The 15086-nt window shown below is 41.6% G+C and overlaps 1 protein-coding gene across 3 annotated transcripts in view; it reads left to right on the top strand.

The window, feature by feature from the left end:
- Window positions 1-15086, top strand: part of LOC116067271 (multiple epidermal growth factor-like domains protein 11) — a 190032-nt gene that overhangs the window by 143776 nt on the left and 31170 nt on the right. For all 3 annotated transcript variants that reach the window (XM_031323672.2, XM_031323670.2, XM_031323669.2), the window contains exons 12-14: window positions 5885-6005; window positions 8150-8313; window positions 8846-8948. In XM_031323672.2, the coding sequence (XP_031179532.1) occupies window positions 5885-6005; window positions 8150-8313; window positions 8846-8948 (388 nt within the window). The remainder of the gene's footprint in view (window positions 1-5884; window positions 6006-8149; window positions 8314-8845; window positions 8949-15086) is intronic.

The raw sequence follows: 15086 nt of genomic DNA, 5'->3' as shown, positions 1-15086 counted from the left end.
CAGCAATAAATAACTTATGGGCTCTGAAAAAGGAGCGAAAAAGATCTGTCATCTGGAGCTGCTGTAATCCTGTAAAAACGCCCACCAATCACTGCCTCGTGGTCCGCTTGGAAAGACCCAATGAAAAGCCTCCTTGCCCCCGCTGAGCGAACTTTACCCCTCCCGTGTACAAGCCTGAGCTCAATGCGCTGCATTGCTAACAGTAGTCATGTTTGTTTTAAACATTTGGTGTGATAATATTAGGTGTTTGCTTACCGGTGAATGAGACATGAAGTATAATGACAGTCTTTTCTCCAGTCTGCTCTGAAGCAACGATGCAGTCGTGCTCGTGCACGTCTGTGTGTGGGCGGAGCCCCGAGGGCAAGGGGAGGGGTTAGACCAAAGCCGGTCTACGGAAAGCCATTCCACTCCCTATTAAGCCCCAGTGTACTGAATTTCGTTGCAGTTCCACCAGAGTTCCACTGGGGGTGATCGCGGTCCAGTGCAAAATGAATGGGACTCTATGGAGCTAGACGGCTAAATTTGTCTCTTTCGCCTGATTGTCGTTGAGAAATCTCCGATTTGATTGTAGTTTTTGCAAGTTCAACATGGATTATAGGTCGAAAGTTGAATGAACGAGTACTTATGTCCTTTCGATTTCTTACAGGTTGAGTCATTGTTGCCCATAACACGCTAGCATTCTGCTAATGAATGCTGATTGGTCAGTGAAGGACTGATTACAACCAGAGGTCCCCCTTGACGGCATCCAAAGCAGAACCAGAATGTCAGAGTGAATATTTCGGCGTGGTCTTTAAAGCATTAGCAAACCTCTTTGTAGCCCGTGTATTAACAGGGAGAGCCTAACCTATCAGCTGTGTTGTCGATGCCTCGAGAGAAAAAAGGAAGTGACTCAGAGCTTGCCTTAAAGCAGTATATGACGTCATTGACGTTTTAAAAGGCTTTTTAGAACAAAAAAGCCACTTTAAAAAAATCTAACACCCAGCAGTGTGTATTTTCTTAACCTCCCCTTTCGAATGCAACATTCAAATTACTAGACAAAAAAATGACATCCTGAGAAAAGTGGATTTTGAGGGGTATAGCTCCATAGAGTCCCATTCATTCTGCACTGGCCTGTGAGCGCCCCCTATATGGAACTCTGGTGGAACTGCAACCAGTTCAGAAGCTGGAAGTAACGAGAGAGTGGAACTACTTCTTTTATTAGAAATTCTTTGGGTTAGACGGAGCCCCGAGGGCAGGGGGAAGGGTTAGCGCTGGAGGGGTTAGACGGAGCCCCGAGGAGATGTTACTTTCAAATCTCGCTAGCTTTCCAACATTACCTACCCTGCCTTTAACGGGCACATCCTTGGGGTTTTTGTGTAACCTTTATCTAACCAGGTTGGTTTTGCTAAAAGCAGTCCTCTGCTCCACACTCACACTGTTACACATTCACACCTGGAAGATAGATGTGTGTGTTTTTTGCCATCTCCATTTGAAGAATTTGAGAGGGTTATACACCTGCTGGACTAAAAACACATTCCTCCAATAGATGGAAGAGCATGTAATTGATGTGATTTTGAAGTGATTAAATGAATCCTGTTTGAATACAGTTTACTTATTTATTGCCTCTGATCTCAGATGTGAGGTAAGAAAAATTAAAACGACACGCTAATAAAGCACCACACAACGTCGCCCATCGATCCACACGTATTTATTATTCCAGAGGAAACTTGTTAGAACTCCCACTCCCCCTGGGAAATTCTGAGGATTTTCCTTGTTGGGCGCACTCGCGTTATTTATTAACAAAGGTTTTTTTTAAGTGCTTAATTCAACAACTTTTTAATAAGGCTCCTCTTCTCCTGTCTTTGCACATTTGCGCTGGCTTTGTGAATATTAGATTAATAGCAATTTAAAGGCAGCAGGTTGGAAGCAGGCAGCTTTAATTAGCACAGCTTATATGTTAAAGGTCCTGATCAATGTGCCGGCGTGCTGGAGGTTCAGGTTTATGTGGAGCTCGTTTCACAGCATAACGGTGCAGAATAAGGTTAGACATGCTGCTATAATGCCACGCTGTCTTTTGGACTGGTCGGATCATGTCCTCTATTGATTGGACGAGCACAGACATGGTGTTCCTCTGCGGGTGTTTCATCAGCGATGATCGCCTCTCTCTCCTCCATAATACATGTGCTTGTTTGCTTTATCTCCGCTTTCAACTTCAATGCAGTCGTGGTCCCGAGCAAGACCTGTTTCCCCCGGAGCTGAGCTGCTGCAGAGAAAGATGGTGGTGAAAGCTTGCGGTCAGTCAAGTTATTCCTGAAACTCAAAACCCTGAAACCAATGCGCACACAGTCGCAACAACTGAGCAGGCCATCTCATGAAGAATACAAGCAGCACAGACAGCGAATGAGGGCGTCCGTCATCATGAAACGCCTCTTTGGACCGTTATGAACGGTGGCAGAGAGAGCTTAACACACTGCAGCTAAAGAAAACACATTCAAATACATTTATTAATGTAGCAGACTGGCAGGTGTAGGTTTCACATCTTTAAAATATGACACAATGTACAATGCGGTTGTGTCAAATTCTGACACTCAGGTAAAATGCCAGAGGGTAAATGTGTTGCACTGAATAGTGAATAGGGAGTGAAATTGACAAAACTGTTTTCATACTGTATTATTTGGTTACTTGGGTTAAAGGTGCAGTAGGTAAGTCTTATAAAACTAACTTTCTGTCATATTTGCTGAAACTGACCCTATGTTCCAGTAGAACTACATGAAGCAGGTCATTAAAAAAAAAAATCCAGCTCCTCTGGCTCCACCTACAGCCTGGAGTGAGATTTTCAAAAATCCACCGCTCCCTGTTCAGATGCACCAATCAGGGCCAGGGGGGGTGTCTAACTGCGTGTCAATCACTGCTCATGCACACGCATTCATTCTCCCTTGTGGGGGGAAGGGCTTAGGAGACCGTTTTGGGCTTTAGCGGAAAGGGGGGAGGGACTGAGAAGTTGTCGATGTTCAAATTTTTTGGCTAAGTCCTGGATCTTCGCAATTCTACCTACAGCACCTTTAATTTGGGTTTCTACTAGAACATGTTTACATGCTTTAATGTTTAAAAAAAAAAAACATAATTTTTTTTCATACTGTCTGTCTAAATATACCTGTATTCACTGTTTTAGCGGCTGTCTCTTTAAGCCCCCATCCTAAAGAGCCTGTATGTTACAAAGGAAGGGGGGCCAGAATCCAAATGGCTTGTTGAAGCCCATGTTTTCTGATCGAGGCAGCCTACAAAAAACTGACTAGGTTGTCTTATTTCACAGTTTAAGGGTTGGAAGGCGATAGATAGATCATTATTGTCATTGTGATCAGAGTACAATGACAATCTGTTTAGCAGCTCTTTAGCAGTGTGCATAAAAGTTACCTAAACAGAACAAAAGTTAAAGTGCTCATATTATGCTCATTTACAGGTTCATAATTGTATTTAGAGGTTGTACCAGAATAGGTTTACATGGTTTAATTTTTAGAAAACACCATATATTTGTTGTACTGCACATTGCTGCAGCTCCTCTTTTCACCCTGTGTGTTGAGCTCTCTGTTTTAGCTACAGAGTGAGACCTCTCACTTCTGTTCCTTCTTTGTTGGGAGTCGCACATGCTCAGTAGCTAGGTAAGGACTACTAGCCAGTCAGAAGCAGAGTATGAGGGCGTGCCATGCTAGCAGCTAGGCGAGCATTATAACGTGTGTTCCAAAGTGACCACGTTTGTCTCTGAAGTAAAGGCTGGACTACAATAGAGCTGTTTGGAGCAGTTTGTGAACAGTGTTTTCTGTTGGAGATGGTAAGTCCCTTTGGGGTGGACTTTGGGCTTTTTCACTTTGTAAACCTATAACGTGTAGTGGAGGATAAGCCCCACTATGTAGGGGTGTTATTAGTATAGTTCTGCTCTGAACGACTGGAAGAGTACAAGATCTGGGTCTGTATGTCCCAGCGCAATTGGCCCCAGTACCTAATTCAATAAGTATGTTGTTACCTATCTGGCTGATCTCCCTGACCAACGTTAAGCAATGAAAGTATGGTAGGATGGGCTTCAGGACTCGTATCTCTAACACAGTGACCACCTGAAGTGTGATGTGCTCCTAAACCAAACTTAAGGTTTGCACAATCTCCCCCCCTGTATCCTATACCTAGCTAGATAGGTGGGGCGCCCCTACTCCAGAGCAATATAAACCCAATATAATTTGTTATAACAACTGAGTAGATATCTCAACAAATTATTTATTGATTGACCCTTTAAAATACTGTAAATCAAACCTAGTCCAATTAAATTTGACCAGTATCAACTCTGCTATTGCAGGAATTAATTCCCCCCAAAAAATTACATAAAACCAACTAAGGTTCAATGTGACAGAAAAACAATACTTTTCAAAAAATGTTTCTCACTGTAGACAATCCCTCTTTTCTTTTTTAACAGATATTCCACAGAGAAAAAAAATAAACACCAGCTTGAAGTCAACAAAAACCAAAGCACAGTTTTAGTAAATTATTGACAGTTTAACAGAGTATGCTAATTATCTTTAAATGTTCAGCAATCAATAAGTTCAACCAGAATCACTTTTTGTTTACACTCACTGTCCCTCCAAAGGTGCAGATTCGAGTCCGCTGAAAGTCTATGACAGCAGAAGTCTATTGTCCGTAACAGTATTACAGCCTTAGCTGCTGACGCTCCCAGTCCACGGTCAAAGTAGCAAAAAATAAACCATACCTCAGGCTCTGGTGTAAAGTAATGAACAAAAATCCGTGGCGACAGAATATTCAGAACGGTGTGCCATAAAACTAGGGTGAATCGCTGAGATGGCGTCTGGATGGCAGGAAATCCTAACTTCAATATTCACTCACAGGATAACATTCTCTTTGCAGGTGCGGGTCTGTGAGACGAGGTTGCTCTTCAACTCCTTCCAGTCACGAAAACTCTCCTTTAGAGTTTAACTGGCCACTGAGTAAAATTAGACAACGCTCCTTTCCACACCTTTTACCGTCAAGGCTACACGGAGGGCGGCTAACATCAAAGACTATGTCGCTATTGCTAATAGCTTTGCCGACTTTTGTTCAGCTGAGGAAATGTGTCCTAGATGACGCGAACAGATTCAGCCCTTACTTAAAGCTTAGCAACTCCGACTTGTTGTCCGTAGCCTACCTCATACAATAATTTGGTTCTTTTTTTATTCCGTTCAAGCGAGAGTGGGGCTCTCTAGTAAACTTCTGCGTGCCTTCCTTTTCCGCCCCGCCATTCCACACTTTTCTTTTTACCCCACCCCCCTCACACCGGATAGGCTATATTTACCTTAACTCTTTACTCCTGATAGGGTGATACACCTGTCACAAGTATTGTGGGGCATTAACTATCTGTACCGTTACACATGCACTAAGAAGATATATAACACAATAAAGGAAAGGGGAAAAGCCAAAAAGCATAATATGAGCACTTTAAATAAATAGAACAAAGACTAATAGAGCAAATATGAATAAAAGCAAAATATATGTAAAGAAAAATGTTTTTTTTTGTGTTTTTCATATGTCCCCTTTAACTATTGAGCTTTTGATAGTAAGTTTGCTAATCTGTCTGTTTTATAAGTGTATGATATTTTGTTCCCTATTATTTCCTCTCTCATTTGTCCAGTTAGTTAATTACTTAATTTCCTTAAATTAAAAGACTATAGAAATGACTGCAAAGGTAAATTAGAATTCAGAAAATTACATTTTTGTTGTTTTAAGATAAACCTATGGTTGGAGTGATGAAAAGAATGCCATATAAATCATGATTGATTTGATGGTTGTGGTTTTAAAATATGTAACTATAAAAAATGTGGGCCTTTCCACTGCCATCAGCGTCTGTGTGTCTGTCCACTGTGTCCAGGGGGACGACTGCTCCATCAGCTGTCCTGCAGGCCTGTACGGGACCAACTGCACCTCGTCATGCTCCTGCCACAACGAGATCTCCTGCTCGTACATCGACGGCTCCTGCATCTGCAAAGAAGGTTCCCTTCCTTACACTGTTAACCCTTGTGTTGGCTTCAATCATTGTTTGGTCGTCTTTTTCAACACTTTTCCCGACATTTTATAAGCTTTTTGTTGATTTATTTTCTGCGTTTTTTTGTTGTTGTTTTTTTTCTGTTTTTTCCGACGTTTTTGACTTTTTCCGCCATTTTTGTCACTTTTTTTCAAGTTTGTGTTGTCACTTTTGTCTGTATTTGTTGATTTATTTATTTTTTTACACTTTTTTGACGTTTTGTTGTTTTTTTTTTCCAACATTTTTGTCACTTTTTTAACGTTTTTGTTGTTTTTTCGACATTTTTCTCACTTTTTTAACATTCTTTTATCACTTTTTTTTTTCAAATACTTGTAAAGAGCATTGTAGGGAACCATCCACGTTATTTATATTTTTTGACAATTTGGTTGAACGAAACCCCAAATTTCTGATATAGAAACTTTTGGAAAATGGGTCAATTTGACCCGAGGACAACAGGAGGGTTTAAAGGTCCCATGACATGCTGCTTTTTGGATGGACTCACATTAATGTTAAAAAACCTCATAAAGTGACATTTTAATGCCATGGGACCTTTAAGATCATTCATTCATGGATTCATCTTAAATCTTTAACTCAATTCCCAGTTTCCCTTATAGAAACATAAACACTGTAACAGTGGCGGAAGAAGTACTCAGATCTTTTACTGAAGTAAACTTGATTATACTTCCATGCTTTTACTGTTGTGAGGTCTAATGCTTTCACTTGTTGTGGAGTATTTTCACAGTGTGGTACTGCTGAAGTAAAGGATGTGATGAATGCTTCGTCCACCTCTGACTGCCAGAGATGGGCCACGTTCAGCCCTAACAAAACGTAGCAACACGTTTTTTTAAAGTGAAACGGGGGTGTGTTGAACACCCTGTTGTGTGCGCAAGTGCACTGCCTTTTTAATACCACAAGTTTACTGACACGTCTCTGCTGATTGGGTAACACCTGTGACCAGGGCTTTAAATTGACACCCGCCAACCCGCCAAATGCGGGTCAAAATTTACTTTGACGGGTAAAATTGTAAAGTTGCTTGCCAATTTGGCCGGTGATGAATAACTCTGTCTGTTTGGATCGCCGGCTGAGCCGAAACAATGTGCTAGATTGGTCTCTTTTCCGCCAAGAAATTTGGGTGCTTGGCTTGGAAACGAAATCTTTATCTGGCAACACTGCTTGTAGTACTAATCTTACATTTCCCTTGAACACTGTGTGGTAACGTGTCGTATAGTCTCGCTTCGCCAGATCCTCCTCCAAAGCGTGCTAGAGGAGGGTCTGGCTATTCTACATAGCATTCGGGGATGGGAGAAAAACATGCTCTGGTTTATTGGCATTTCTTTAAACCAATCAGGATCGTCATGGGCGGTGCTAAACTCCGCACAGAGCCGCTGCAAAGTAGTAGTGAGAGAGAAAACTCAGATTGGACAGATAGTCTAGCTAGCTGTCTGGATTTACCCTGCAGAGATCTGAGGAGCAGTTAACCATAGTCCTCACAAATCCACCGGAGGTTAGAACGCCAACACAGAGACAGAGGAAGGTAACAGACATCCAGCTGAAATGAGGGACATCAGGCGGAATTTCCAACAGCATCTGAACAATCCCGGAAATGAAACGTCGTTGATATACTAAAATGATAATTCTGGGTAATCACAATTTGGGTCTTATTGTCATAGTTTTGTTATATATTCACTTCACTTCACTGCTCATGGAAACAGAACATTTTATAATCTGTCCAATCTGAGTTTTCTGTTGCACGACTAAAACAACTTTGGAATGTACACATTCCACCAAAACAAGTTCCTTCCCGAGGCTATTTTGCAGAGGCACCGTGGCTCCGCTCAGCACTTAGCGCCGCCCAAGACGATTGTGATTGGTTTAAAGAAATGCCAATAAACCAGAGCGTGTTTTTCTCCCATCCCAGAATGCTGTGTGGACTAGCCAAACCCTCCTCCGCAGCGCTGTGGAGGAAGGTCTGGCAATGCAAGACTATCATTTTAGTGATATTTTAAGTGAATAAGTCAACTTAATTTGATAGAACCTTTCCAAACAAGGTGCTTCACAGGTGCACATGAATCACATTAGACTCAAATGAATTGTCTCCGTGTCTGTGTCCAGGTTGGCAGGGTGTGGACTGCTCCATCCCTTGCTCCAGTGGTGCTTGGGGACTGAGCTGCAATCAGACATGTCAGTGTGCCAACGAGGCAGCCTGCGACCCCGCCAACGGGACCTGCACCTGCTCTCCGGGCTGGAGGGACGAGCTCTGCGACGTACCGTGTCATGTAAGTGGTCGCGGCGGTCTCTTTTGAGTGGAAATAGCTGCAGCAGTGTTTTGCAGGAAGGGGTCAGAGTTTGGATTCAACTAAATTGATAAACACTAGAGCTGCAAAGATGAATCAAGTAGTTGTCAACTATTAAATTAATCGCCAACTATTTTGATAATCGATTACTCAAGTCGAAATTCTCAGTACACATTCTCTGATGTCAGCTTTTTAGATGTGAATATGTTCTAGTTTCTTCTCTCCTCTGTGACAGTAAACTCAAAATCTTTGAGTTGTGGACAAAACAAGACATTTGAGGATGTCGTCTTGGGCTTTGGGAAACACTCATCGACATTCGTCACCATTTTGTGACATTTTATAGACCAAATAACTAATTGATTAATCAAGAAAAAAATCAACAGATTAATCCACGATGAAAATAATCGTTAGTTGCAGCCCTTAAAAAACACTACTTCTCTGGTACGTTGCACAGTATGTTAGTTATAGTTCTGCAGTTTAAAGTGCATTTCTATAATTGTGTCTGCTGTGTCAGGAGGGATCATACGGGCTGAACTGCAGAGAGAGATGTGACTGTGTCAACGCTGACGGCTGTGATCCAGTGACCGGCTTCTGTCGCTGTGTGGCAGGTTGGACCGGTGAGTTATGCAGCCACTGTTTAGGGCTAATAAACTCTGTGACCTTCAAAAGTTAAGGCTCCTGGCAACAGGAATGGAGGCCCAAATTCAGCCACAGACTCAAATGGTTGAGGAGAAGGTATTTACAATACAAGAACAATCGGAGGGAGAAGGGAAAGGAGTCTTTGGCTGAGGTGGTGCTGGCGACAGAAATGGAGACAACAAATCAATATGACACAGGAGAAATTCAAATCTATAATTGTTAAACTGATGGAGATTCAAGCTTGGATGAGTTTGACAGCTTCACAGGTCCCTGTGGACAAAGCACCTTTTAAGAATAGGCTTTGCTCTGACTCTTGAAGATCAAGTGTCTTTGCCGTATGAAGTTGGGAATCACGTGGAATTGAGATGCAAGAGCTAAAAAACAACAACACAACAGATCAGACAGATGGCATATAAAACAGTATGTTAAACAACATAAACAGTATAAGTTAGAGCAGTGGTTCTCAAACTTTTTTCAATAATGTTCCCCCTTTTTTTAAGCCATGTACCCCCTAACCAGCGCAAATAATTTTTGGTAGAAAAAAAAAGTCTCTATAAAGAGGAACAATACAGCGATGTCAGCGATAGATTTACTAAACAACAGCTTTGTACCTGGAAAACATTTAAATGCTGATGGAAAAAGCCAACAAAAACTTGGAAAAAGACGGTAGAAAGAAGGAAGGCTAAACTAGGGTGACAAAAGTGACAAAAAATTAAAATAAGCGACAAACTTCAAAAGAAGAGACAAAAATTTTGAAAAAAGCAGAAAAAAACTTTAAAAAAAGAGACAAAAACTTAGTTAAACTTAGTAAAGTAGAAAAAAGTAAAGAAGAAAGGCAGGAATAGGTCAAAAGTTAACAAACGACAAAACCTTCAAAAAAAGGTGACAAACTTCAAAAACAGCGACAGTAGAAGTAACTACAGCCTTGTAACTGAAAAACATTTTGAAAAAATGTAACAGACCCCCTGCAGTCTTCCAAAGTACCCCTAGGGGTACCCCCCATTTGAGAAACACTGAGTTAGAGGACAGTATAAAACTGTAATAATTCAATTGAATTTTATTTATAGTATCAAATCATAACGAGTTATCTCGAGACACTTTACAGATAGAGTAGGTCTAGACTACACTCTATAATTTATAAAGTCCCAACAATTCCAGTAATTCCCCCCAAGAGCAAGCATTTAGTGCGACAGTGGTGAGGAAAAACTCCTTTTAGGAAGAAACCTCAGCAGACCCAGGCTCTTGGTAGGTGGTGTCTGATGGTGCCGGTTGGGGGTGTGATGAACAGTGGCAATAATAGTCACAATAAAGATAATGGATCAGTGACTAGAAAATGGTAGTCGTAGTAGTTCATGTCATCAGCAGGGCACTGCAGGGCGTTACAGTATGTAATAGTTTTAAAAAAAAACATAAAAAAGAGCGGACAGATCCCCACACGAGCAAAGGACCGACAATCCCTAAAGCAGTTAATTGGGTTTTAAAGTGCATGTGCAAAGATTACATCTCTGAAACAGCTCGTAAAAACATAAGCAAGCGATCACCTAAAGGCTGATTTATAGTAGTACGTAGTATCTACGCAGAGCCTACGCCGTAGCCTACGTAAGTGTGGGGATTTATTCTTGTGCGCTGTTGTGTCTGCGTCGTTCTAGCGTATCTCTTGTGTGTGTGTGTGTGTGTGTGTGTGTTTGTGTGTGTGTGTGTGTGTGCGTGGGGAGTGTGTGGTAGAGCGAGTGAGAGAGTGACGGGGATTAGCTTTTTAGGGTCCTGCGTAGGGTCTGTATCTACAAGTACCTACGTACGTATCTACGGCGTAGATTCAACCCAGAATAATAAATCTTTACTCATAGTGAAAAATATCTAACCAGGCATTAGCCATAGGTTTAACATTTGGAGCACTGGGAAAGAAACTCTTTGCAAAAAGAGTGGTGGAGTATTTTATAGAGGGGTAGCGTCTGCTTGAAGCAAGGAGAGCAAAAAGATTGGCCGCAGGATGACCAGAGGGGTCACTGACAATCCAGATCAAATTAACATCCTCAGCGGTGACATTGCACCTCTTTCTTTGAACCTTTGTTTGCTTTAATATAAGTCATGTTCAGTTTGTAGCTCGGCTTTTTTTACCCGTTAATTGTCAATCAGAAGAGTCGTGATGAGCAATGATCGATATGAGCTGATGAATATGGAAAGGGGCGTTTTAATTCACGTAGTGAAGTGTCATTCAAGTCAAGTTATGGTTATGGTTCATGTGTGATGACTGTGTGTCATATGTTCATGACAGTGTCATGTCACTCTTATGTAGATACCTTCAAGTAAAGTGTTACCAAATATAGATACACATGGAGAATGATAAACTTTAGACTGTGCTACCAGGCGTTCAGACTGAAAACAGCACTGTGTTAGACATGTTCCTTCGAGGTACAGGTAAGACAGTGGCACATGATACAAGAAGTATAGTTTGATAAAGAGATACATGAGTTTGAATGGTTCAACAGGGCCACACGGAATCTTAGGATGCAGAATTTTCTGCACTCTAAGCACCGGTTAGAACTATTTCGTACTAAGGGCCCTATTTTAACGATCTAAGCGCATGGCGTGAAGCGCATAGTGCAGGTGTATTTAGGGTGTGTACGAATCCCCTTTTGCTAGTTTGACGGCGGAAAAAAGGGTCCGTTCGCCAGGTGCATCGTTCAAAAAGGTTGTACTTAGTGTCTTCATTAATTCATAGGTGTGTTTTGGGCGTAACATGCAATAAACCAATCAATGTCATCTCCCATTCCCTTTAAAAGCCAGGCACGTTTTTACCTTGGCGCATTGCTATTATGATGGAGGATTTGCACCGTAATATTTTTATTTGTAATCTTTTGCGTGTTTGTGCGCTGCTGCGCGTCCCTGTGTATAACAAGCATAGTGTGCTAGGCGCATTTCACTAATTTGCTGTTACAATAACAATGAAATGCTGCGTTATTGACTTTAGACCAGGTTTTTGTTGGTCAATGGCGCGATCACTTCCCACTTCCTCAAGATAGCACCTGAACACACCTCCCTGTAAGACCAGCACGCCCATGGGTGCAAAGATGGGCGCAAGTGCATTTGCTATTTAAACAACGTAAGTGCTGGAAATTGACAACTGCGTCAGTCTTAAACTAGCAAAGACACTTGCGTCGGGCTTTGCACTGCGCTACGCCGGGTGCGAGATAGAGGCCAAAGTGTTGTCCAATCGTGTCACAAATCAAAAGTGGGAGATGCGATATTGTTTTAAGGGGACATATCATGAAAAAAAATCACTTTTTCAGTGCTTGTGCACGTGGGTATCTGGAGTGTCTACCAACCCACAAACGTGTGAAATAAGACAACCTAGTCAGTTTTTTGTGGACTACCTCGATCAGATTACATGAGATTCAACAAGCCATCCAGATTTTCTCCCCTTCCTATGTCACATGCAGGCTCGTTAGAATATACCGCCCCCCCATCTGAGGATCTCCACCCACGACTTGAGAACTTCCTTTGAAAAGCTGCACCAAATATTTTTTCCACAAGCCAATTAGAGCGGACTGGTCTTCAAGAGACAGGCGCAAAAATAAAGCGTTTCGGACAGAAGGTAAATACAGGTATATTCAGACAGACAGTATGATCAAAATAATGTTTTTTGAACATTAAAGCATGTCAACATGTTCTAGTAGAAACCCAAAATACAAATATGAACCTGAAAATGAGCATGATATGGGACTTTTAAATATGTAGACAACAGCGCATATTTTCACAGTCTCTCCTGGACAACAGTCATAGTATTGCACTCAGTTGTTCACATGAAAAGTGACATAAATAGTTGCGTGATGAGTAATAAATGAAAAAGAAAGCTAGAGAGAGAAGTTCCAACCCAGGGTTCATTATCACCTCCCTATCTATCTAATGGAGTAAAAACTGTCTAAAAACTGTATAAACTTTGAGAAGTCTAAGATTTTAGATCAAACTGTGACATTAGAAAGCCTCGACTAGTTTAACGACCGGAAAAGGAACAAAGAGAAAGCAAAAATGTTTTTGATGATTTAATACTTTTTCCTCTGTGACGTTCCTTCAGTCTGTCTCACTACTGTCAACAAGTAGTTTTAATACTTTTGAAAGTGTGAGCACCTCCTTCCTTACTTCTTTTGAGAATGGCACTGTGCGCTGATAGTGTGCATCAACTCCACTCTCAAAATCCAGGAGAATTTAGTTTTTGCACACTGACATCTTTGAGTACGCTGAACTGTGTCACAGTGCGTACTGTACTCAAAACCCAGGAAGAATTAGTATGCAGTGGGGAATTGGGACACAGCATGTGTTTATGAAGCGGAATAAGTAGAAACTGGATGAATACACTTGCAGTACTGCAAAAAAAAAACTACAGTTACTTCTAAGTGTTTGTTTTAAACCTTTTCTTACACCAAGTGTTGTGAGCGTTACATGACCTGAAGTAGGTCAGAAGCAGTGACGGACTGGTCATCTGGAATTTGGGCAAATGCCAGAAGGGCCGCCCCCCTATGGACCCCTATGGGCCCCTACTGATAATTTGTCTTTGGTTCATTTTGATAAGTTATTTTATGCATGCATCCACAAATATTCAAGATTGTACTGCAGCAAAGTGCGTGGAAAGATAACCTCGGAAGGCAGTTACTAATTTTCAAGCTAGGTTATTGACAAAAGTAGGGCTGGTGTGTTGCAATGCCAGGGCTGTTTTTTGATCCCAGTCCGTCACTGGTCAGAAGCATTATTTTATTGGTCTCAGGTCAGATTTTTTAATTTTATTTCAGTGCTGCTGTCACTTGGGAGATGAATACTATGTGTTAGATTTACACCACGCTCTGCCTAAACTTTAGTGATACAAGAATTTACATTTGGCCTTTTTCTGCTTCATTTCTCATCCCCACCTCCTCGTCCCGCTCCTCCCTTTGTTTTAACTTCACAGCCTTACGAATAGAGCTTTTGATTTTCACCCACTTTGTGGCTCAGAGGTAGTTTATTAATTGAGTCATAATGGCCGCCCGCCTGTGCCCCACTCTCATATTCTCTTATATTCTGTGTCAAAGGAAGTTTCTAATGAGCTGCAGTAATCCAGGCTGCAGAGAGGAGGTGGGAGATTTACTATATTTGCACATATACTCTTCTTACTCTGTCTGTCTGGCTCACTTACTGTCTCTCTTTATATTTAGATGTGGTGGTAAGGTGTGTGTGTGTGTGTGTGTGTGTGGGGGTGGGTGTGTGGGTGGGTGGGTGTGTGTGTGTGTGTGTTACAGCTAACTAAGAATTGATGTAATGTGAGTCTCTCGGGCACTGCCGTCTCCAGACTGTCCCTTGTGAGCACCGAGGGCTCTGATCCATTCTGCAAGCCAAATCTTGTGTAGACAGACTGCTGCCTCTCAGGACACACACACACACACACACACACACACACATGCAAGACTGATGAAAGAAGCAGACACTTCAGCAAATGATTAAAGGGCAAAAAGTCTCGGGCAGAATTTGGGGAATGTAGGTTTTTTGCCTAAAATGTTTGTTCGTACAAACTTACATATTCGTACATGTGCAAACACAGTTTATTGGTTCACAATATCTCGGGAAAATGGATATTGTTTTAGCTACTTTCTGCATATTTTTGAATGTTAATGTCAGTGATGGATTGACAAGTTTTATTTGTTTTTTTTTAAGATTATTTTTTTGGGGGCTTTTCTGCCTTTAATGGATAGGACAGCTAGGTGAGAAAGGGGAGAGAGAGGGGGAAGACATGCAGGAAATCGTCACAGCTCGAACTCGAACCCTGGTCCTCTGCGTCGAGGCATAAACCTCTAAGTATATGTGCGCCTGCTCTACCCACTGACCCAACCCGGCCACGACAAGTTTGTTTTTACACTGTAAAATGTCCCGTTCTGTACATACTGTATCTGGGGTACAATTATTTAATTATCAAATTTAAAGAATCCTAACTTGACTTAGTCAAAAATGTTTCAGCTACATAACCACTGCTCCACTTTTTATCCTCATTCCATGATGTTTTATTTGCTCTGTTAGCTCGGCTCTGTGAGGCTGTCTAGAGGCACAGCGGTGCTTTGAGTGAATGCTAATGTCAGCATGCTAATATGCTC

The sequence above is a fragment of the Sander lucioperca genome, chromosome 3, assembly GCF_008315115.2.
Source record: "Sander lucioperca isolate FBNREF2018 chromosome 3, SLUC_FBN_1.2, whole genome shotgun sequence".
NCBI lineage: Eukaryota > Metazoa > Chordata > Actinopteri > Perciformes > Percidae > Sander > Sander lucioperca.
The sequence above is the reverse complement of the archived record's forward strand: the minus strand, read 5'-3'. Positions and strand labels throughout refer to the sequence as shown.